Raw genomic sequence first — 24,069 nt, 5'->3', positions numbered from 1 at the left:
AAAATAAATTTGGTTTTATTTGCTATTTATTTGACAATGATGTATTCATCAGAGAATACTGCTATTATTACTATTATAACGATTACATTGTTCTTTTCAATACTTTAAGGCATTTTAAACGTTACTCTTCTAGAATGATGTTACTACAAATTTGAGTACACAAACCCCATGGATGCATAAAACTAAATGTTTGGGAAGAAAATGTTCATTTTGAAAGAACTATATATTACTATTTTTTTTTTTTTTTGCAAGAAGGGTTCTTGGGATAGAACTCAGGCTCAGTCTACTTCAGTTACATCCTCACCCCTTTTTATTTCAAAACAGAGTCTCCGTAACTTCTTGAGGCTGGTCTTGAACCTGTAATCCTTCCTTCTCGGCTTCCCATGTACAGTGTACACCACTGCACAAGTGTACACCATGGCACCTGGCTTAGTGTTACTATTATTAGTATACAGGTTGACATATTTAATGCATAGACACTTAAACTAGTGGGTGTGCAAAGTTCAGGCATTACTTGTCAATTGAATGCTAACAACAGAAGGATGTAGCTATTTTAGGAAGTGCTGGAATCAGGCACTAGCACATTGGCGCTAGAAGGGATCTTTCTAGGCATTTTGTTTTTGTTTTTGAATTTTTGCGGGTCTGGGGATAGAACCCAGGGACATTCAACCTCCGAGGTACACCCCCTGCCCTATTATATATTCTTTATTTTGAAACAGGATCTCACTAAATTGCCGAGGGCCTCACTAAGTAGCTGAGGCTCGCGAACCGCAATCTCTGGTCTCAGCCTCCCAAATGCTGGGATTACAAGCGTGCACTACCACACCCAGCTCATTTTCGTGTTTTTCAGAGATAGGGAAATCAAGATATGGAAAAATAAACTACTCTTTTTCATGGTATCCTTTTTTTTTTTTTTTTTTTCTATTTTTTTTTTTAACTTTTATTTTTATTGGTGCACTGTATTCATACATCATAGTAGGATACATACTTTTGTAGACATACATGCACACTTTTCCCAGTCAGCCCCCACCCAATCCCCACCCCATTCTCTCCCTATCCCTCCCTCCCATGCTTGGCTTAGTAGTTGACATCTAGTATTATGGCAATTTATCTAAAATTAAAAATGATAATCTCACATAACAGTTTCATTTGTCTGATACCAAGCTTTTGATGACTTAAAGATAATATTTCAATATTTCTTTTTGCTTTCTTTCTTACCAGAGAATATTTTTTTTCTATTTTTTAGGTGAAACTATCATATATTTATATATTTATTTTTCAGAAAAAAATCTATCCTAATATGGAATATGGACTCTAGGTACCCAAAACGATCTTGAAAAAGAACAAAGCTAGAAGATATATATTTTCTGATTTCAAACCATATAAAGCTACAATAATTGAAACAGTGTAGTACTATTCTAAAGGCAGATATATAAACCATTGGAGTTAAATAAAAGCCTAGAGCTAAATTCTTCCCTATATTGTCAAGTTATTTTTGACAAGGTTTCCACGAACATTTGGTGGTGGAAATATTAATCTTTTAACTAAATATTGTTAAAAAAATAATTACATGGAAAAGAATAAAATTGGACCCTTACCTAATCCCATATACAAATATTAACTCAAAATAGATAATAGACCTAAATATAAATCTTAAGACTATAAACTTTTAGGAGAAAATCTGGGTCATTAAACCTCACAACATTGAAATTGGCAGTGATTTCTTGGTTATGATTTCAAAGGCACAGGCAACAGAGGAGTATACAAACTCCCTAAAAAAAATTGTATATCCAAAGACAATGTAAACAGAGTTAAGAGTTACTAATAGAATGGGATAAAATATTTCCAAATGCTATATCTGAAGGTGTATTAATATTCCAACTAGGAATCCTAGAAATTAACAACAATAAAGGCAAACAATACCCTTTAGAGATAGGTAAAAGACTAACATAAATAATGAATCTCCACAGATAACCAATCTTAGTTGTTTGTTGGATGGAAAATCTTGTTTCTCTAGTTCTGGAGTGTGTTACCTATTTCTTCTTTGTAGTTAATCTCTTTGAGTATTTTCTCTAGTGCTGGTTTTGAAGACATAAATTCCTTCAGTTTCTGTTTGTCATGGAAGCTTCTTATTTCTCCATCTAATTTGATAGAAAGTTTTGCTGGGTAGGACATTTTTGGCTGGAAGTTGTTTTCTTTCAGAGTTTGGAATATGTTACTCCAAGCCCTTCTGGCTCTCATAACTTGGTTTGGGAAGTCTGGAGTGATTCTAATTGGTTTGTCTCTGAATGTCACTTGGCCCTTTGCTTTTGTTGCCTTTAAGATTCTCTGCTTGGCTTCCACATTGGTCACTTTGACAATTATGTGGCGTGGGGATCCTCTTTTCCGATCCTGTCTAAAGGGAGTTCTATAAGTTTCCTGGACCTGTGTATCGACCTCTTGCTCTATGTCTGGAAAATTTTCTGCTATTACTTCCTTGAAGAGATTGTTGATCCCTTTGGTTTCACTTTCTTTTCCCTCCTCTATTCCAATTATTCTTAGGTTAGCTCTCTTAAAATGGGCCCATATTTCTTCAATATCAGATTCCTGCTGTCGGATATTTTTTTCTAGATTAGAAACTATGTGTTCATTTTTGGATTGCTCATCTTCTAAGAGCGAGATTCTGTTCTCCATGTGTTCTAATCGGTTGTTTATGCTTTGAATTGAGGCCTTTACTTCATTAATTGCATCCTTTATCTCTTTTTGGCTCTCTCTGAGTTCTTTTCGAAGCACCTCTATTATTTCTACAGTTATTTTCCTGATTTGATCTTCTAGAAATCTCTGATTTTCAGTTTTATCGGGTTCTGATGTTGTGGGGTTGTGGGCATTTATTGCTCCAGTATTATTCCTCTTTCCCATGATTTCGGATGTTTGTGCCTTCTCTGGGTTCTTCCCTTGGGTCACTATGACTTCACTTAAGGTGCTCTGGATCTCGAGTCAGTAGTATCTCAGACTCCTTTACTGGGTTGTATCACAGAGTCTCCGACCCAGAGAGTCGATAGAGGCTGCTTTAGACTGTGGGGGGTGCCAGGTTGCACGTTCTCCTATGGTGTGATATCTCTGCCACCGCCCCTCCCCCACTGGGTCAAGTCCCAGGGAGTACAGTACTGGGATTTCTCCTCTGTGGCCCGCAATTTGACTCACTGTTCTTGAGTACGCAGATGTAGCTGTACTGGCCTCGCTGGATTCGGTGCTGCTGCCGCCGGTGGCAATATGACGCCGCTGCTACGCCCTCGGCTGTGGGGCTGGTGTTTTTCTTCTTGGTTTTGGTTTCCACTCTGAATCCCTGCAGCGTGTGCTGAGCTCGGCCACTGGGAACTTTAGATGCTCTCTGCGCGGAGAAATCCCGCCTGGCTGTTTCGCAGTGGCTCACCTCGGCTTGCTGTAGCCGTCCCGTGAATTCGCCGGCAGTATGGCGCTGCTGCCGCCGCGTCTGCCGCGTCCTCGGGCGATAGGCCGGTTATCTCCTCTGTGGCTCTGTTCTCAGTCCGCTTTCTCTCTGGAGCCTGGTGATTTTTTGTTTCACTGGTGATGGTGTTTTCTGGCTATGAAAGGCGCTGATTTTGTGGTAATGGAGGTTTGTTGTTAGCGGGGCTCTTAAGCCCCGCTTTTCTCGGTCGCCATCTTCCCGGAAGTCCTCTCCATGGTATCCTAAAGCTAGATGTATGTAAACTAATATAAGAACCTGGTTCTTTGATTAGTACTTATTTAGAGCACTTTTCATTCCTACTTGTAATTAAACATTATTCAATACTGTGTACCCCTAGGAAGTACTTTGGGGATACACATATAGGAATGCATAGTTCACATTTTAAAGCTTGCAATATTCCTTAATATTGGGAAATTAATAATTTAGTAGTTAGGTTTAATGTCAGAAATTTGTGGTACAATCATACACATTTGTACCAAGTGAAATGTGAATGTTCACTATTTTTATGTAGTTTTTAAAGATTTTTTTGTCTTTTGTATGTTTTAAAATAGGTATTACATTTGCAAAATATTGGTACAAAATTTTATACAATGAAGTCTGATTCCTCTTAGTTCCTCTTTTGGGGAGATCATTGTTACTTTTTTCTTGTGTCTTCTTTCAGAGAGTCTCTGCTTTACAGATGTACATATTTGCTTTTCAACTCTCCTTCCTCCACAGTTCTACACTGTCCTGTATCAAGATTTTTAAATACATATTTTGGATATTGTTTCATATCTGTATAATACTGGATTCTTCTAACAGTGGATTCTTCTAACAGTGGATTCTACTCTATGGATAGACTGTAATTTATCATTCCTCGATTGATAGACTTTCCAGCTATTTTAATTTTTGCTTAAAATAGTACTGATACATAGGCTATTCTCATATATGTCTCTTTAATAATGTATGCACATGTATCAACAGAATTGATGTCTAGGAGAAGAATAGCTGGGCAAAATGTTTTTTTAAGTTTTTGATAGATACAGTAGTCCCTTTATTCACAGGAGATACATTCCAGGACCCCCAGTGGATGTCTGAAACCATTAATACTGAAAACTTTTTCTCTCTCTGTACATACATATATAAATATATACAAATATATATATATATATATATATATATCTAACACATATAAGGCTTAATTAATAAATTAAGCACAATATGAGATTAACAATAACTAATAATAAAACAATTGTTATATACATCATGAGAGTTGATCTGACATAGTGAAGGCTGTGAGTGCCTGACGGGTGGGTAGCACATACAGTGTGTATGTACTGGACAAAGGATGGCTCATTTCCTGTGCAGGTCAGAGCAGAATGGCATGAGATTTTCATGCTACTCAAAACAGCATGTGATATGAAACTTGTGAGTTGCTTATTTCTCTAATTTTTCATGTAATAATTTTGGACCGTGGTTGATTTTGGGTAACTGAAACTGTGGAAAGCAAAACCATGGATGGGAGGGAGGCTACTGCTATACTGGGTACCATTTTTACTATGTGTGAAAATGTCCTTTTCTTGCTCTAACCAATAATATGTTATAGATTGTTGAAAATGTGATAGATTAAAAAGTAGCACCCCATTGTTTAAATCTGCATGTCTCTTATGAGGGAGGTTAAGCACACTTTCATATTTTCAGCAGCCCTTTGTCCTTTTCTGTGTTCTTTGCCAGTTGGGATGATCTTTTGTTATTGTTGTTGATAGTTACAAAAATTAATCATTTTTCCCTAGTGATGCACAGTCATACTCCCCATCCTATCCAGTGTATTTAGTTGTTTATATTTGCTTTTGGTGATTTTGTAATAAGTCAATTAAAAATTCTATGCCATAAGAATTATCCATCTTTAATTTTATGACTTATTTTCTTTATATCATGATTAGAAAACCAAAAATTTGGCATTTAAGTCATCAGAAAAGGCAGGTTTATCTATCCACATCCTGGATTCAGATAGAAGCTTAGCAATAGCGTATACAGTGTAAAGAGTTGGGGAAGAGAACATAAAGCTCTGGGTTCAAGTTCTGATGACATTAATTTCAAATTCTGACCTTGGACAAGTAATCTTAGCATCTTTCAGCCTCTTTTTTATTATATGTAAAAATTAACAAAATACTTAATGACATCTTCCCTGCATATGTGACAGAGCTGTTGTGGGATGACATAAGGAGAACTAGTTAATGTGCTTTAAACCATTAAGTATATAAAAATGCAAATGTTAAGCTGAGTGTGGTAGTGTACGCCTGTAATCATAGTACTTGGGGAGGCTGGGACAAGAGGATCACAGTTTCCAAACCAGTCTCAGCAACTTAGTGAGACCCTGTTTCAAAACAAAACATAAAATAAACCTGGGGGTATAAGTTGACAGTAGAATACCTCTAGGTTCAACCTCCAGTAAAAATAAATAAATAAAAAACAAGTGTTGTTTAACATTGCATATTTTAAGCTAAGCTTCTTCTATCTAGATTACACTAGGAACCTAAATGGTAGTTGAGGCTGGGCAAAAGCAGAGAACCTGACGTGGTTTTCTGGATGTCTGAGGCTATTTTCAGTAGTTATGTAGTCTCATGTGTCCTAATAGAGGGCCATCTCCACTCTCTACATGGAAATATGTAGGTAAGAATGTGCATTTGTAACATGTAAAAGATGGAAACCTTTTGAGAGTCATGGAAGTCCAAACAATTACCATTTGTGATTTCAGTATTGATGGTTATAATTTCAAAGCATAAAAACTTGTTTTACTAATTTCTGAAAGCATGTAGTTGTTCATTTTTGACCTATGGCCAAGCTCCAATGTTAGTTTGCCAACTTGCAGGAAACAATGAATTTTGGTGTGATCCACACAGGTCTGAAAATGTCATTTACAGAACAGTTGCTACCTGCTAGACATTGTACTAAATGCATTTTTCACATGACCTCATTCAATCCTAGCCACCACCTACTGAGCCTCAGAGAATAAAATGACTTCTCCAAGTCACTCAGCTGATACATGGAGTCTGCAGGGCTTAGGAATGATCACCCTGCTGCACACCAACTCTTGGATTACTGCCAGTCTGTGGTGATTCTCTCCTCGTGCTAAGACCCACTATTTGTTTCTTCAGAATACTTAACATGTGAGATGTGCTAATGTGTTTGGTTTACAGGTCTTAGGAGCCCTGTGATACCACCATATCCCCATGGAGCTGCCTCATAATATCAGATAAGTCAGGAACTGTTGCTTATCTTTCAATTTCCTAAGAGGAAAACATGTCAGGGTATAGGATGACATGTTTTTCAGAGCTACCATAAGAGTATTCTCTGGGTTAAGAGTTTCTGGATCTAGAAGTTCATCTTTTAAAGGTGAGAAAACCTATGTGAACAAATTGGGTTCAGGCACAAAGTTTGGATTTTTGGGTAGCTAATGTAATATACCTGACACCATCAATTTCCTTCTTTCCCCTCCCTCTTTCTTTCTTTCTTTCTTTCTTTCTTTCTTTCTTTCTTTCTTGTATTGGAGATTCAATCCAGGGGAATTTTACCTCTGTGCTATACTCACAGCCCGATTTTCTTTTATTTTGAAATAGGGTTTCACTAACTTGTTGAGAATGGCCTTGAACCCGCAATCCTCCTGTCTCAGCCTCCAAGTTCTGGTATTACAGGTGTGTACCACCATGCCCAGTGATACCATAAAATTTGAACTCATCTATTTAACTCCAAGTTTTGGATGCCTAGTTCCCTTTCCTCTGGAAATGTTTCTTCTAGATGTTAGCGCAGTGGAAATGTACTGAACAGCTCTTCTGTAGATTGACGTCTCCACAAATCTACCCAAATATGGCAAGGTTCCTCAATGCACAAAACTGGATGAAAGAACCTTCATGAAGTAGACAAATGTATTCCCTTGTTTTTGATATAGCAAGAAGTTATAAAAAAAAATGCAGGATCATTGGTCTGTTGTGGCTCAGGAGGCTCAGACAGGGCCCTTGACAAAAGTAAAGCTTTCTCATGCTCTGAGGAGCTGGTATGTGTTCCGCAGCAAGTCCACTACAAACAGGATTCTCTCAAATCCTCACCCAGAACCTGCTTAATATATTAGGAATATACAAAAAAGAAGTGTTCTGGTGCCTGCCAGTGCTCAAGGGGTTGCAGCTTGATAAAGAGGCAAGGAGAGAAGGCATTCGTCCATCGATTACCAGAGTGACAAACGGTGTGCAATAAACATGAATGGAGTAATCAAGGACTAAAGGACTGCAGAGAGGGGAATCAGGAGGCCAGCAGGAAACATCTGAAATGGGTCTTTAGGGATGGGGATTTTAGTTAGTGCGGAGGGAGGATTTGTAGAGCCTGAGTTCTGGTCCTGTATCCAGCTGAATGCACATTCTTTAATCTTCCCAGGCTGTGCTTTAACTGGAGAGCAAAGATTAAGAAAGTGGCCACTTGAGTTGGTGTATTGCCCTGACATAGAGATAGAATGCACAAGCGACTCCTCGCCCACTGGCCACATACACAGCAAGGCCTCCAGAACATGTGCTCATGTTTGATAACTATTACCAAAACTGAAAATCAAAAGGTGCAGATGTTTTAATGGGGAAAAATGAAAGATGTGTATGATTTGCTTCTGTAATGTCTGCCATATTAGGTTGTTCCTCTCATTTTTGTATTCAGATAATAGGATGATTTAATTTGTATAAACAAAATCATTTAACTTTTAAATTTTAATCTCTGGGCTTAAAGGGGGTCAAATATAAAAATGCTATAGGATATAACCAGGTAAACATGGTCTATAAGGGTGGCCATGAAGTAAAAAGTTTGAGTAAATTATTTCTATTTGTTGACAAACTATAAGAGCTTGTATAATTGATTTCTGTGCTGGGACTTGAACCTAGAAGCATTCTACCTCCAAGCTACACCCCCAACTATTTTTTAATTTTTGAAACAGGGTCTTGCTAAGGATCTCACTAAATTGCTGAGGCTCACCTTGAACCTGTGATTCTCCTGTCTCAGCCTAGTACTGGGATTATAGGCATGTGCCACTGCACCTGGCTTTTCTTCTGAATTTCTTAATGAATCTGTATATATTAAATTAGTGTCACAAGCTGAACTTCACCCCAACAGTACATTATGGTAAGTCCTCAAATACACAAAAAGTATATAAGTATGATGCAGCTACCTTGTAAAAAGAATAAAAGTAAGAAATCTCAATGATGTAAAATTAAAAGCAATGAGCAAGCTGGTGATCTAAAATAACGTTAACTAACAGTAAAAGACCACAGAACCTGAGATAATTTACAATGTTTTTGATCCTGTCTTTCTTAAGAGCTTAACATTATAATTTCCCCCTTCATCTTTAGCATATTGATTAAATTAATCTAAACTCAAACCAAACCCACCCCCAAGCCCTATGATTTTGTGATGTATTTCCATTCTGCCATACTGATCTGATTGGCATTAGCCCATGGGACATTAGTAAACATGATGGGAGCTGGAGTCTCATGACAACTTGCTCAGGAAAGCCTGCTAGATGGATGTGAGAGGCACTCGGTCCAGAGACAACTGTCCCACCCAATGGGCAGCTAACACCAAGGTCTGCAAGGGAGCACAACCAAAACCAGTATCCGCCTTATTTGCCAACCAGACTCATCAGTGAAGTAAATGCTGATATAAGACAATGTGTTTTGGTGTGGTTTATAATTTAGCATTGTTGGGGCAATAAAAAATAGACCATCTCTTCTTAGTTGGATCTTCACCATAATGTTTAAACAGAGGTGAGCACTCACTATCAAATGAGGCTTTTTCATTTCCCTCAAGCTTTCAGAGCTAGAGTAATGGGTCACCTGATCATTTAGACAGTTTCCATACTCCTGATTCCTTATGCTACCCCAAGCTAGTTGCCAGTTGTCTCATGCCATGAGAGCAGCACTTACTGAAGCCACCAGCGACCCTCACATTGATGAATCCAATGATCTTCCATTCTCAGTATTGTTTGCTTTCTTAGCAGCATTCAATATTGTTGGCCATTTCCTCTGCTTATGTCCCCTCTGCTTCTCCAAAATTTTCATGTGGAGGTTTTCCTTCTTCTGGCCCTTGCTCCCTTCCTACCCTACTGAACCCAGGCCTTGTACCTGCCAGGCAAGTGCTTTACCACTGAGCTACATCCCCAGTCCAAACAGACCCTTTCTTGAATCTCTTTTGACATGTGGGACTGGACTCACCGCTCTTTCCTTCCCCACTGTCAGCCACGCTACTCTAACTGTATAACATATGCTGGAATTGCTCAAGGATGAGTCCCAGCTTTCTTTTCTCATGTCTTTATACTCTAAAGGTCCTCATCTCTACTCTGGTTTTTATCAATGATATCCCAATATTCAACTCCATCATACACACACACACACACACACACACACACACACACACACACACACATTCATTTTCAGGACTTCTCCAACTATTCAATCCCAAGTAGTGCTCTGTGAAGCCCTGCCCACCCATCGTCATTACCACAGGACTCATCACTGCTTTGTGATTTTCATTTTGTTTTCTCTCCTACAGGAAACACAATCTTGATGAGTTCCTTGTTGGTTTTGTTCAGTACTTTAATACTTAGCACATAGAAACTGGACAGACACTTGTTGAAAGATTAAACCTGTGATTTCTGCTTCAGGCCATGATGAAGTCATAGGGATTCTTACCTTAAAATAGCTTAAAATATATAAAATAGTTTGAAGACATGGAAATGAGGATGATGGTGAAACCAGAAAAAAAAGATAAAAGCCCTCAAAACCACGTTGGCTTGCCACGCAGTGTTTCCAGGCTGTGTGACAGGGAGATGAATTTGAAAGACTTGAAATATTCCTGAGTCGAGAAGACAGTTTAGTGTAGAAGGAACATACAGTCACTAAGACTTGTGGGACAGAACCCAGGAGAGAGCTGGAGAGAATGGACTGTGGTATGGAGAGAGGAAATGGGAACACAGGAGCACACATGCACTCCAGGGAGCGGCCAGATCCCCTTGGTCTCTATGGGAATACTGACCTGTGATCAGAACATGGATGCTTCCCAAGGCTTCAAAAAGGACCACTAAAAAGGACAGGCAGGAACTCCCTGGAGGCCATATAGGACTGGATATACTTGTGTACCCACTAGAGACAATGAACATCCTCCTAACACATGGGGTATTTTGTTGAGTCCTCAGGTGGGTATTGTATTGCCTCTCTAGTGGTATCAAATTGGCCTGAGAGTAGGGCTTCTTACACTAGCCACCACTAACATTTGGGGCTAGATAATTCTGTTTTGTTGTAGAGGCTGTCTTCTAATAGCACTCCCTAAGTGTGGAAATAAAAAATATCTCCATTCATTACCAAATGTCCTCCATGGAGCAGAGTCATCACTGTCTGAGAACTACTATCCTATACTAAAGGCTAGCAATGCTCAAAAACAAGACTTGAGAGAATTAAAATATTCCTTTCTGGGTGTGGTGGTTCATGCCTGTAATCCCAGAACTAAAGAAGCTTAGGAGAACTGCAGGTACGGGGCCAGCCTCAACCAATTAGACTCTGTTTCAAAATAAAGAAATAAAATAGTGGTGTCAATGTAGATCAGGAGTAGAATACCTTTGAGTTCAATCCCCAGTACCACATAAAAAAAATTCTCAATAAGTTAACAGTGTTGAAAACATTCAAAGTACTGCAAGAAATCCACACTGAACAAGGTAAAATTCACAATGCGTAGCATTAATACCCTGTGTAAAACAAACACAGAGTTGATAACATTCACAGAAGCAAGATGTATGGCAACAAGAGCACACAGCTTACAGGAAGTTACTGCAAAGGTCTGCTTATAAAATTCTAGGTTATCCATGAAGTGGATAACATTATTTGAAGGTGAATTATGATAAGATAGTTATATATAGTATAAACTCCAGAACAATTATTATATATTTTTTGGTGGTACTGGGGTTCCTGGAAACCCTTCTACCTCCTGGCTACACTCCCAGTCCTATGTTTTTAAATATTTTTATTTGGAAACAGGGTCTCTTAAGCCAGCGCACGCGGCTGGCTTCGAACCTGCGCGATCCTCCTGTCTCTGCCTCCCAAGCGGGGGATTACAAGCGTGCGCCACCACGCCCGGCTCAAAACAATTATTTTTTTGAAAAACAAATTGAGAAAGTAAACAATAAAGCATAGCCCATTAATCCAAAAGATGACAGGAAAAGGGCAAAAAAAGAGTAAATAAAAAAGAGAAAAAGAAGAGATGGCTAATTTTAAACCAGCCACACTAATAGTTGCATTAAATATAAGTTGTCTAATAAAAGTCAGAATTTATCAGATTGGATAAAAACACAAGCCTGAACTATATGATGCCTAGAAGAAGCCCCCTTTAAATACAAAGGCACAAAATGGTTAAAAATAAAGTTCATAGTAAAGATATTTCAAGCTGAAATGGCTTATCATAGCACCAAATAAAACATTTCAGAGTAAGAAATAGTTCCTGGATATCTTTATCCTCATGGACATCCTCTTTATCATCATGGATACAGAGGTTTATTTTGTGATAAAAATTACTTCATCAAAAGTATGAATTCTAAATGTGTATGTACCTCATTAAAAAATAAAGCAAAATAAAGTAAAATCTGATTGAACTGAAAGTATAAATAAAAAAATCTATGATCTTGGTTGTAGATTTTGACACCTCTCTCTCAAAAACTGAAGTAAGCCTAGCATGGTGGCACATGCTTGTAATACCAGCAACCCAGGAGGCTAAGCAGGAGGATCCCAAGTTTGCAGCCAGCCTGGGCAACTTAGTAAGATCTTGTCTCAAAAAAAAGAAAAAAAAAAGACTCGGGATGTAGTTCAGTGTGACAGTGCCCTTTGCTTTGATATCCAGCATCTCCGCCCTTACACACAGCCACACAAAAAGGACATACAGAAATAGACTGAAACTCAGTAAGGTACACAAAAGGTGAACAACACTATCCACCAACTTAATTAATTGACATAGAACACTCCAGCCTACACTGGAGAACAGACATTTATCAAGAGTTGGATAGTTTCTGAGGCATAAACTAAAACAGTCAATTAAGAAAGATAAAATTCATTCAAAGTATATTTTATACCTGTATCTGAATTAGCAAGTAATAATAAACAAGCTGTCTGGAAAATCTTCAAATAATTGGAAACTAAATGATACAACTCTAAATAAATGAGTTAAATAAATCACAAGAGAAATCAGAGAACATTTTGAATTTAATGAAAATACAGAGCAAAATCTGTGGAAGACAGCTAGTGTTTAGAGGGAAATTTGTAACACCGTACTCACATTTGTAGAGTATTAGTCTTTCCATCACCATAACAACACTCTACACTCTATACCGATGGTTCTCAAAGTGTTACACCCGGACCAAACAGCGTAAGCATCATTTAGGTCCCATTCATACCAACTCAATCAAACTCTGTAGGGTAAGCCCAATAAGCTCCTTCTAACCCGGCCCTCCTGGTGATTCCAATGCATGACGTTTGTGAATCACTGTTCTGGAGGAGGCAGTTTTCAGCTGGGCTATCATAATGGGTTGTGCCTTCACTCTTCATAATGTGATTAAAGAGTGAGAATCTGATGATGTCACAGATTTTCCTTCCTATTATTTTCAATTTAAATATTTACACTTAGTGCAACAAGAAACCTTTGAAAGAATGTAAACTTTGTTGCACAGCTTTTGAGGACCTTGTGGTCTACTCCTTTACTCACTCCCTATGCCTCATAGTGCCTAACACCAGCCATGTTTCATCCCTCTAACTTGCCAAGAATCCCATATACTTCAGCATTTTTCACACATGGATCCCCTCTTCCTGGAAAGTCCTTTCTATCCTATTGGTTCTCTGCCATTGTTTTAGAATGTCCCCTAAAGATCTCATAAATTGGTGTTTGAAATTGATCTTATTGAGTCATGAGGGCTGTGACCTCATCAGTAGATTTATCTGGGTGGTAACTTATGCTGGAGGATGTTCCGCGGGTATGGCCTTATGGACTGTGCTTGTGTCAGCATCTCCTGGCTTGCTGGCACTCTCTTGCTTCCAGCTTCTATGATGTGAGTAGAACTTTGTTTTCTCCCTCTCTGCTTCCTACTAATATTCCCTGAGATCGACAGACTCTGGCCTCACACGGACTAAACCCAGAATCTCCAAGAAACTGTGAGCAAATAAATCTTCCTTCCTGTAAGTTGTGTGGCCAGGTCTTTAGAATTGTAGCAGTGAGAAGTTGACTGAGACGGCCACTTAGTCTAGTTAATTACTACTCACCCATCACAGTTCAGCTTAATGGGCATTAGGGAAATCTTCCCTCACTCCCCTGACTAAAATCTCTCTATAATAAATGCATTAGACTAACATATGAATTATTAACAAATTACTACTATTTGGGCTGGGGATATAGCTCAGTGGTAGAGTACTTGTATAGCACATGTGAGGCCTAGGATCAATCTGTCACACCACTAGTGCAAAAATACCCAACTACTAAATATTTACTAATTAAATCCTAATGACTAATGACTCATTTATTATACTACATCTTGTGAACTTAGAATAATAGATTTATTCACTGTGTGCCTCTCAATTGAACTAGGAGGGAGAAATCATTCAGTTCTGTCCCTGCATATTTCTCATGTATCTAGCATACTGTCTGACACAGAAAAGACAAATATTTTTGAATGAATACATTAATAGAATGTATAAATGTAGACTTTAAAATTTAGCTTTCTATATTTCTTTCAAATGCAGAAACAAAGTAGGAAGTAAATGAATTTTCCAGGTTGCCTAGAATTATGATGAAAAAGAAGCCAAAGCTCATCTTGAAATAAAATCAACACAAATAAGAAAACAAAAGTGGCAAAATGAAATGATTCAGAAACCTACACTGCTTATTTTTGAAATTAATCTACAGCTGAATTCATTCATGAGGCTTAATTTGATAATCACAGAATGTTCAGTTCCACAATGAAGAAAACTGTTTACCCAAGAAAAATGAGAAGAAATGGTACCCAGTAGAGCTGGACTAAGAAGTTTGAATTCTTAAGTGCATAGAGAAAGAGCTGGGTGTGATGTCCACACCTGCAGTCCAGCTACTTGGGAGGCTAAGGCAGAGGGATCACTTGAGCCCATAAGTTCCGTACTGGGAAACAGAGCAAGACTTTGTCTAAAGAATTTAATAAAAATTTAACAAGGAAATAGAAAATGGAGAAAAAAGAGAACATGTGATTCTTGAGGCACAGGACTGTGCCACAATAATAAAATACAACTAATAACAAGTGAAAAGAGCTGGCTAAGGAGAAGATGGTGACCCTTGAACTTACCTTGGATAGAGAAAGGTCTGGAAGCTGTGAATAGAGAATAATGACTTACAAAAATATAATAAATTTGGCCTCATTACTTCCCTCAGCACCATTTTGCGGGATATAAATAGATATTGCCCCATGGAGACAATATGAAACAACATAGCAAATAATTGTACTGTGTTGGGAGAGAAAGTAGATGTTGTGTTGGGGATGAAAAGAATAAGATGACGCTAATCTGTTTTTAAAAAGCTAATTAATAGCTGGGCGTGGTGGCACATGCTTGTAATCCCAGTACTTGGGAGGCTGAGACAGGAGGATCCGGGCTTAAGGTCAGCCTCAGCTACTTAGGCCCTCTGCAATTTAGTGAGACCCTGTTTCAAAATAAAGAATAAAAAATTGGGCTGAGGGTATAGCTCAGAGGTAGAATGCCCCTGGGTTCCATCCCTGGTACTGAAAAATTAAATTAAATTTAATTTAAAAAGCTAATTAATAACTTATTTTTCTAGTCATATCAGATCAAAATTGTAGTGATGTAACACAAGTCAGCAAACTTTTTACTCAAAGGGCCAAGTGGTAAATCTTTTAAGTTTTATGAACTTTATGGTTTCTTTATGTTTCTACACAATTCAGCTTTTGAAGCATTAGAATAGCAATAGAGGATATATGTTAATAAGTATGGCAGTGCTACAACAAAACTTTTACAAAAAAGGCTATGGGATAGATTACCAAATTCAGAGAATTAATTCTATGTAAATAGTCTTGTACTCAATAACCACTAGTAATGTCAATCAACCAAATTATCTTACTTCGTTATACTAATTATGTTACTACAGCAAAAACAACTTGAAATGTTTAGATAAGTTACTTGAGTAATCAAAAGGATCCATGTTTGTTGAATAAATTAAATGGCTCTCTATGAAGAATGTGGGGCAATTAGTAAAACAAAATACCCTGAAAATTTGGTGAAGATCAATAAAGCAATGGGATATAGAATAATCAATAAAAAATTCTGAGAAAAAAATCAAGACAAAGATTACTAAAGTAGATGGTTTATATTTTTAAAGGATTATGGCAAAAGTTACAAACTCTTCAAAACTAAAACTCTTGTTTTTATTCAATTTCTTAGAAAATTATGAGAGAAAATTCAATTGTATTTAATCAAAATGCCTCATTTCATTAGTGTACTTGAAATAACAGAGTCAAAGTTTTAATAATTTTATTTATGACACTGGTAACTAGCAAAGTAGCAATATGAAATCCATATAAAAAGAAATTTGTTGATAAATTGATTAATTTATGTTAACATATCTATCTTCATTCATCCAGTTCTATGGATCCAGTTCTATTAAGATCATGGATATACACTTGAGTAGATACTTTGTGTTTTCTAAATTCAGTCTGATATTTTCTTATTGTAATATAGACAGTAAAGCCTTTTGACTTGTTATCACAGTTCTCCCTTAACACGAAAACATCTAATCAGCAAAAACACCACCAATTTTATGAAGGAGGTCACAGTAGCACAAGTGTGTAATCTCAGTACTTGGGAGGCTGAGACAGGAGGATTGCAGATTCATGGACAGCCTCAGATATTTAGCAAAACCTTGTTTCAAAATTAAAAAAAAGTACTGGGAGTGTAGCTCAAAGGTAGAATGACCCTGGGTTCAATCTTTAGTACAAAAAAAAAAAAAAACAGGATGATTGAAATGTTATCATTTTTTACTTTAAAGGATTTAGCACACCATTGTTTTAATGGGGAATGTTAATAAGGCCTCTAATTTTGGTTTCCTTAATTTATGTGCAAGAGGATCAAATCTTCTTTTTGGAAATATCACAATTAATATAGAGAAACTCTAGCATAAAATTATATATAGCAGTGATTCCAACTATGTTCCCCAAACCTGCTCTATAAAAAGCTGATTTATAAAAAGTTTTAAAAATACAATATAACATGTTAATGAGGCACTGTGACTCAATAAGAAATAGAACTGATCATTTACCAATTTTATTTAATCTCAAAGCCCCCATTACAGTGGGGCTTGATGGCGCACGCTTGTAATCCCCGTGCTTGGGAGACAGAGACATGAGGATCGCGCAGATTCGAAGCCAGCCGTGTGCACTGGCTTTAGGAGACCCTGTTTCCAAATAAAAATAGGTCTGGGAGTGTGGCCCGGAGGTAGAAGGGCTTCCAGAAACCCCAGTACCACCAAATAAAAAAAAAAAAGCCCCCATTACAGAAAGCATATGTGTGTGTGTGGGGGGGGGGGCTGTTCCTTGGAATCCATCTTTGAGATACCTGTGAAACAAGTTAGATTAAGGTGACTGTGAATCAGTTGAAAATGTTTCTATCAAAATTAGAGTATCTTTTGCTTTGCACTTCATAGTTATATAAATTTATGAATTGTTTATTCTGGAAATTTTCATTTGGACCACAGTAAGAGAGGACTACTGAATTTTAGTTCCTTAAATATATTCTAATAACAGTGAAGGTGCTTCATAGTTTTAGCATTAAATAATCATGATGGTGAGTAATAGCAAATGAAACTTAACTCCAAATTTTAAACAATATTGTCAAAGGATATTCTGTGCAACAGGTTAATTCAAGCACACACATTTAAAAGAACATATTGTGTTCAATGTTCAGAAAATGTCACAAAATGCTGATATGTGGGATTGGAGGAGGATGTATGGTCAAGTCTTGTTTTCAGGTAGTTGAAGGAGTATTACCACCCTGTTATAAATCTGTGTGGAAACCATAGTTCTAAATGGAAAACAATTGTATATTCAGTAATTTTTAAGGAAAGAATACAAACTGGACATTGTATCGTCTCAGAATGCAATTTAAAGCGTTAACTGAATTCCAAATATTTATAAAAATTTAACATTTTAGAATGAATGCTATTAGTCTATAGTAGCTACAAGTACACATTAGGTCTTAAAAATTTCCACAAACATATCCAAAGTCAGTTTATTTACATTCAGATATATACCAATAAGGAAAAGGCACACATTTGCTTTGGGAATTCAAAAGATCCTAATATTAAAAAGGTATAAATTTTTATTTTAAAAAAATCACAGTCCATTTTAGGTCAGTATCACCTCAACAATCTTCTGCACGTGGCCTTTTGTCCCCCCATTTCCTGCCATTTGCTCTGAAATAGGCATCTTATGCTACTTTATTAGAAATATTATTCTAGAACTCAATTCTGATCAAACAGGTTCTCACTGTTCACAGAATGAAGGACATTCTTAACCTCATCGCTCTGACCTTCTATCCCACCCATGTGGCAAACCCAACTATTACACCTAAGTGACCTAAGGGTCCAAGTTTACATTCTGGCAGCTGAAAGAAAACCACAAGGCTATTCAACCCTGTATTTCTTGAGATAAGCTATTGAAAACCTGACCCCATTCCCCCATACCTAGATCTATACTACACTACTCTTAGATTGCCTCTATTTCGAAACGCTGACGTCTCAACATTCTGCCCATCAACTGACTTGCATCCCCACATGTTGTTCTCACTGATTTCTTGTTTTAAAAGTGAGCCTTCTGGCCAAGACCAATCTCCAACAGAATCACGCCCCAGATCCAATGTGTAAAGTGGACTCAGTGGCGTCACTCCACTGGTATTACATACTATCTCAGTTTTGTCTATGCAGCCTTTTTATTCTTCATTGGCTTCTGTTTCTCAAAGACATCTACACATTTTTGCAGACCCACCTTCAAACCCATCTTCCTCTATCTTTCTCCGCTCCACTAATAGCCATTTGCAGTTTTCTGTGGTAATTTTCTTCATTTGTTTTCTGTTTACCTAACATTGAATTAAACTTCTGGCTCCATTAGTCCACCCAAATCACTAAGATGGTTGTTTTATTCAATTAAACTGTTTGAGAGGCTCATCTTAATTGGTGTCTAATCAACTTTACTCTCTTCTTCAAACTGTTCTTTGTCACACTCTCCAGGCTTTTATTTTTCACCTCTGGACTATTCTCCCAAGTCTCTTTTTGTGCACTCCTTATCTTTTCTTTTCTTCGTATCTTTGGGGCTCTGAGATCCTATACTTTCAATCATAAATTGAGCGACCTCTCCTACACTGATGATTTCAATTATTTGCTGACTCCACAGTCTCACCTCAGGTCACACCTTTCCTGAGCACCAGACCTCATCACCTGACTGCTTCCTAAATGTGTCCTCCTGGCCTCTCACTAGACACCTCAAGTCTAAGACCGAATATCTGTATGTTTTCATATCTCACTGAATGTTGGTTTCCTTAAATGATCAAAAAAAAAAAAAAAACCAAAACAAACAAACAAAAAAAACCCTGGATGCTATCTTTTACATTTTTAGTCTCTAAAACATTGGTTTAGCTGGGTATGGTGGCCCACACTTGTAATCCCAGTCCTTAGGTGGCTGAAATGATAGGATCACAGGCTCAAGGACAGCCTTAGCAAGTAGTGAGACTCTTATCAACCTACTGACACCCTGTTTCAAAATAAAAATAAAACGGGACTTGGGGTAGAGTTCAGAGGTAGACTGCCCCCAGGTTCCATCCCCAGTACCTCCCTCCCCCAAACAAAAACATTTTTTTCATAGATCTCTTTCAAATCTGTCCTTTTCCATTACTGCTACCATTAAAGTTTAAAAGAGTCCCTCCTACTCCCTTAACTGATGTTAACCTTATAATTTGGGCCATGCTTCCCTCAATAGCTTTTTCTCTTACCACCCTCCCTAACCCTGCCAATCCATAACTTCTATTTTATACCTCAGCTCTGGAAAAAAAATCCCTCAAAGTTCCAAATACGTATATTCTGTTTCATCACCTAAAATTTTCCACATGTACTTTTTCTCTACTTGAAAATCTCCTTGGACAATTTTTAATATTTGGGCATCCTTCAAATTCCATCTTATATGCGGCAATATAGGAAACTGCCTGATTCCCTAAACTTGAGTTCAATTTCCCTTCTATGTGCTCACTGACTTCACCTCTTTCTGGTCATAGCACTCATCCTTCTAGGATTGCCTATTCATTTTTTTTATCTTCCACAAGATGCTAAGCTCCATAAGAACAAAAACCATGACTGATCATTTTATTATCCTACTTATGACATAAAATACTATGCATTGAAAAAATCAATGTTGTAGCTCTTATTTTCTCACTTACATGGAAAGGGAATATTTGAACCTTCCACAGTGACTAAAAGCATATTGTAGGTATTCATTAAATATTTGTTAAGAATAGGATAGAACTGCATTTTTTAAATCTTCATTTCTATATCTACACTTGATATGGAGTAGTACAAACACGGAGAAATATAAACTATAGCTGAACAGTTAATAGAAAATGTACAAAATAATTCTTAGTGGAAATGAAACATTTTTACCAATTAAAATATTCTAATATTCACTATATACATTGCCCTAGAAATATTTTTAGAAAAGTTCTCTTGTCAAAAGTCTCATATTGTCTTCAATAACTAATTATTTTATGAAGAAATACACATACAAAAATAATCATGAGTTTTAGTGTCATTTCCCAAAGTTCAAAAGATGTATGAAATACCAGGAATAATGAGAAATAAAAATAACACTGTAAGAAAACATTTAAAAATCAGATAAATATAACTATTATTATAAATACAACTTTATAAAATAATGTCCTTGTTGATAAAAAAGAATGTTAAAAAATGAAGGAAAGTTATCAGTAAAGATAAATAAAACTTTAAGCAGAACAGGAAATACTACCAGTAATTTTTAAAATGAGAAAGACAAAAAATAACTCTCTGAATGATTATTTTAAATACCTCAAAATAATTTTGAAATTAATTTGAAAAAGTAATAATTAGACATCTTTCATCTTACTTTTCTAGAATGCTATCATAATTATTGGGGTGAAGAATCATATTAAACTTTATACTTAAGGAAGATACAATGGTTTAAAAGTTGGAAAGATAAAATACGGTTCTGTTGTAAAATGAATTAATGTAAATTACCTTTGGTAAACTGTAACAGCATGAAATGAGGATGACATGCAGAATTAAAAATGAAACTTTACATTTTATTTTTCCTTAAAACACATATGTACATTTTTAGGTGAATTATAAGCTTTTAAAAATCATTATTAGGTTTGTTCCCCTTTTTTTCTGACATAGTATTTGTTATAATATTATTTTTAGTTATCATGAGGACAAGAAACAAAGGCCATTCTTTTCAGTTTTGATTCATCTTTCATAATGGAGATTCTACTTTGACCACTTTTATCACTTTTATATTTAAATTATTACATGTTAGATACTGGAAATTTCAATCATTACATGTTAGATATTACTGAAATAGTATTTTAAAGTTACTCAATTAAGTTATTAAATTTTGTGGGCCATAAAATCATTAGCCTATTAAATCTCTGGAATTTTAATATTTTAATATAAGGCCTGATTAGTGTTTAAATAAGTTTTAAGATTGATAACAAAAAGAAGCTCACCAATACTTTCTCAACACATATTCCTAAAATATACAATGTAATAATGCAGCTCTATGATAAAATATCCTTAAATTTCCAAATGTGACTTGGCACACTTTCATGGCAAGGAAGTAATCAATAAGCACTCCCACACTAAAAATTCTGCATTTTCTAGCATCTACTAATAAGCAGAGATAGAAATGGCTACTTTGGCAACTACAGTGTTTGTATCATCATTTGTGCTAGGTTCCAAAGGTGCCCTCAGGTACCAATGTCAGGTCAAGGTAACTGAATAAAGCATATAATTACTAACTTGTTTGCATTCCCAATTTAGCATTACCCTAATGACGTGTATACGACTCTTTTACTAGGCTATGGAAAAAAATTCTCATCTTCCTATCAGTGAAAATGAGCTCTATGTCTGCCATGAGAAAACATACAGCCTCAAAAAAAAAAGTTACTATACCACTTTTCAAATAAGCAGTCTTAAATAGGTTCCAAAGCAGTAAATAGCAAAACAACTTGATTGTGGAGGGGAGACTGATATCCTAGGATTATGTTACTTAATCTTTATCAGTGAAACTCATTATTTTTTTCCCTGCATGGTCTCAGGTATTTATTAAGAAAATAAATATATATTAGCCTATATTGTAGTAAATTTTCAGTTAATTACATGGTCATATTTATCTGCAAAAGTCTTTTGATTTTATATTAGATCAAATGAAAAAGCAGACAATATAACTTTTATAATAACCTATTTTAAAGAAACTTTCTATGTTTCTACTAAATATATTTTTTATGTGCTGGAAATCCTAGACACACTAAGAGGTGGGGAGTGAACTGGCACAACTGGCAAAACCTAATCTCATGAGTTTCATACTAGGTGCCAAGAAATTAGGTTGTCCAAATATTTTAGAAATAAATTATGACTGAATCAACTGTTGTTGTTTTTTTCTGTCTACTTATACTTTACTCAAGGCACCTACAATGAAACTTAAAATTAAGTAGAGAAAAACTTACCTAGTTGGGATTTTGAAAAATAGTTTGTCATTTGTCCACTGTTGCAAGACTGTCGTTTATGTCTTTTTGTTGACATTTCTGTGGTCGTCCATGGTGGTCTTTTTCTTTTGTTCAATTTGCTAAGAACTTGAGAATTATCAGAAGGATTCTTGTCAAAATTAATACATTTACTTAACTTAGTACTGTTAAGTTGGTTAGCAAATTTGTCAGATGAACAACTATTTGCTTTAGCATTTTCTACTTCTTTAGTTTGTTTTTTAAAAGTATGTTGCCTAGCAGAATGGGATCTTAAAGTAAAGCGCTTTGATTCTTCTGTATATGTCTGATGATTACTTCCACTGCCAGCAGATTCAGGAGAGTAAATGATTGTATTTAGCTTAAAAGTACTGCTGTGTTCAAGATAATTGATCTTCCTCAAAAATATTCTACAATCTCTTAAGGTTTTTGATCTCCAATTATTTGAACATACATCTCCTAGTCTTGGTCCCTTTTCAAAATCTTTTTGGCTGCAATTTGTCCCGTTCTCCTTCGTTTCTGACTTAAATGTATTCTCTAAACTAGCATGTGTTTTGTAGTCAGGCACTGACACCCTTTCTTGCAAAAGGTCACTCCTGATCTCTGGTGGCAAAACACACTGATTATCTGCTGTGCTTTTTCCATGGAGTGGGATGGCAGCATTTGATGCCCACTCAGTCTTATTAAAAAACTGGTTCTGGCAAAAAAGCCTCAAGTTTTTCCTTTTAGACTTCCAACCAACTGTTCCATGGCTGTGCAGCTTTCCCTCTCTCCTCCACCTCTCGTGGCGCAACTTCTTAAATTCAGCTCTTCTCAGTCTAGCTAGTGTTAGATTGCTTTTCACATTTAAGAGCGAAGAACTAGCCATTTTATGCAGTACGTGCAGTTTCCCTGACTTTGAAGGAGAAGAGAGTGGAAATTTTTTAAAGTGCTTTCTGAATGGGCTGGTATTAAAATCACAATATTTGGCTAATTTAATTCCCTTGGTATTTATTACTTCCAAAGGATTTCGAGCATTTGCTTTTCTAACTAGGGAAAGAGACTGTGTTTCTGTTGTTTGCATAAACCAGGTAGAGAGTTCATTTAAATCATACTTTTTCTGAAAAAGCATTTTTACAGGTGAAACTTCAAGTTCCAAAAGGTTTGTTATCTTGAAATTATCATTTTCAGTGCATTCTTTCTTTTTATGAGCAAAATTTGCAGCTTCATCTCTACTCACTTGTACCCAAGCATTTGTTATTTGCTCAAATCTATTGTTTAATTCCTCTAGTAAGGAATCATTTGAAGTAGAAGTAGCCCACCACCTCAGCAAAGGTTTTGATGAAATTACAGGGTCCAAGGATACTTCAGATATGGGTATTAATTTGTTATCTTCCAGGCACTTTTTTGAATTCTTTGAATGTCTATTTCCTGGGGTATCTTTGGAAGCTATTTTTACCCTTGACTGCCTACGTGTTTTCTTTTGACTTTTGCCTTTCTGAATATGAAGTTTATGTGATTTACGAAGCAGAGCATTTCTATAAATAAGTGAGCTAGAAGATGCTAATGAATGTAAGAAATGTAGAGATGGTTTTCTGTCCCTAACTGAATGTCTCAGAGGTATAGTAGCAACCACACTTTTTGATTCCTTCTTTAATACGTCAGCTTCAGTGCGCCTTGTTTTATCTATCTTTTTGCACTGTTGGTCAAACTTTTCTTCAGGCAGAGTGTTTTCTAACATATTCTCCTGTTCTAAAGGAGGTAAACAGCTGCTAATACTTACTTCTCTTT

At 36.4% G+C, this 24,069-nt stretch overlaps 1 protein-coding gene across 2 annotated transcripts in view; it reads right to left on the bottom strand.

The window, feature by feature from the left end:
• Positions 1-24,069, bottom strand: part of LCORL (ligand dependent nuclear receptor corepressor like) — a gene marked incomplete at both ends in the record, with an annotated part of 151,792 nt that overhangs the window by 3,620 nt on the left and 124,103 nt on the right. Inside the window, one exon of one of the 2 annotated variants that reach the window (XM_080697017.1) lies at positions 14,823-14,846. The exons of the other annotated variant lie outside the window; for it this stretch is intronic. Coding sequence (XP_080553143.1) covers positions 14,823-14,846 — 24 coding nt within the window. The remainder of the gene's footprint in view (positions 1-14,822; positions 14,847-24,069) is intronic. 2 annotated transcript variants of the gene reach the window in all.

This window comes from Muscardinus avellanarius (assembly GCF_963383645.1).
Source record: "Muscardinus avellanarius genome assembly, chromosome: 6".
Taxonomy (NCBI): domain Eukaryota; kingdom Metazoa; phylum Chordata; class Mammalia; order Rodentia; family Gliridae; genus Muscardinus; species Muscardinus avellanarius.
The sequence above is the reverse complement of the archived record's forward strand: the minus strand, read 5'-3'. Positions and strand labels throughout refer to the sequence as shown.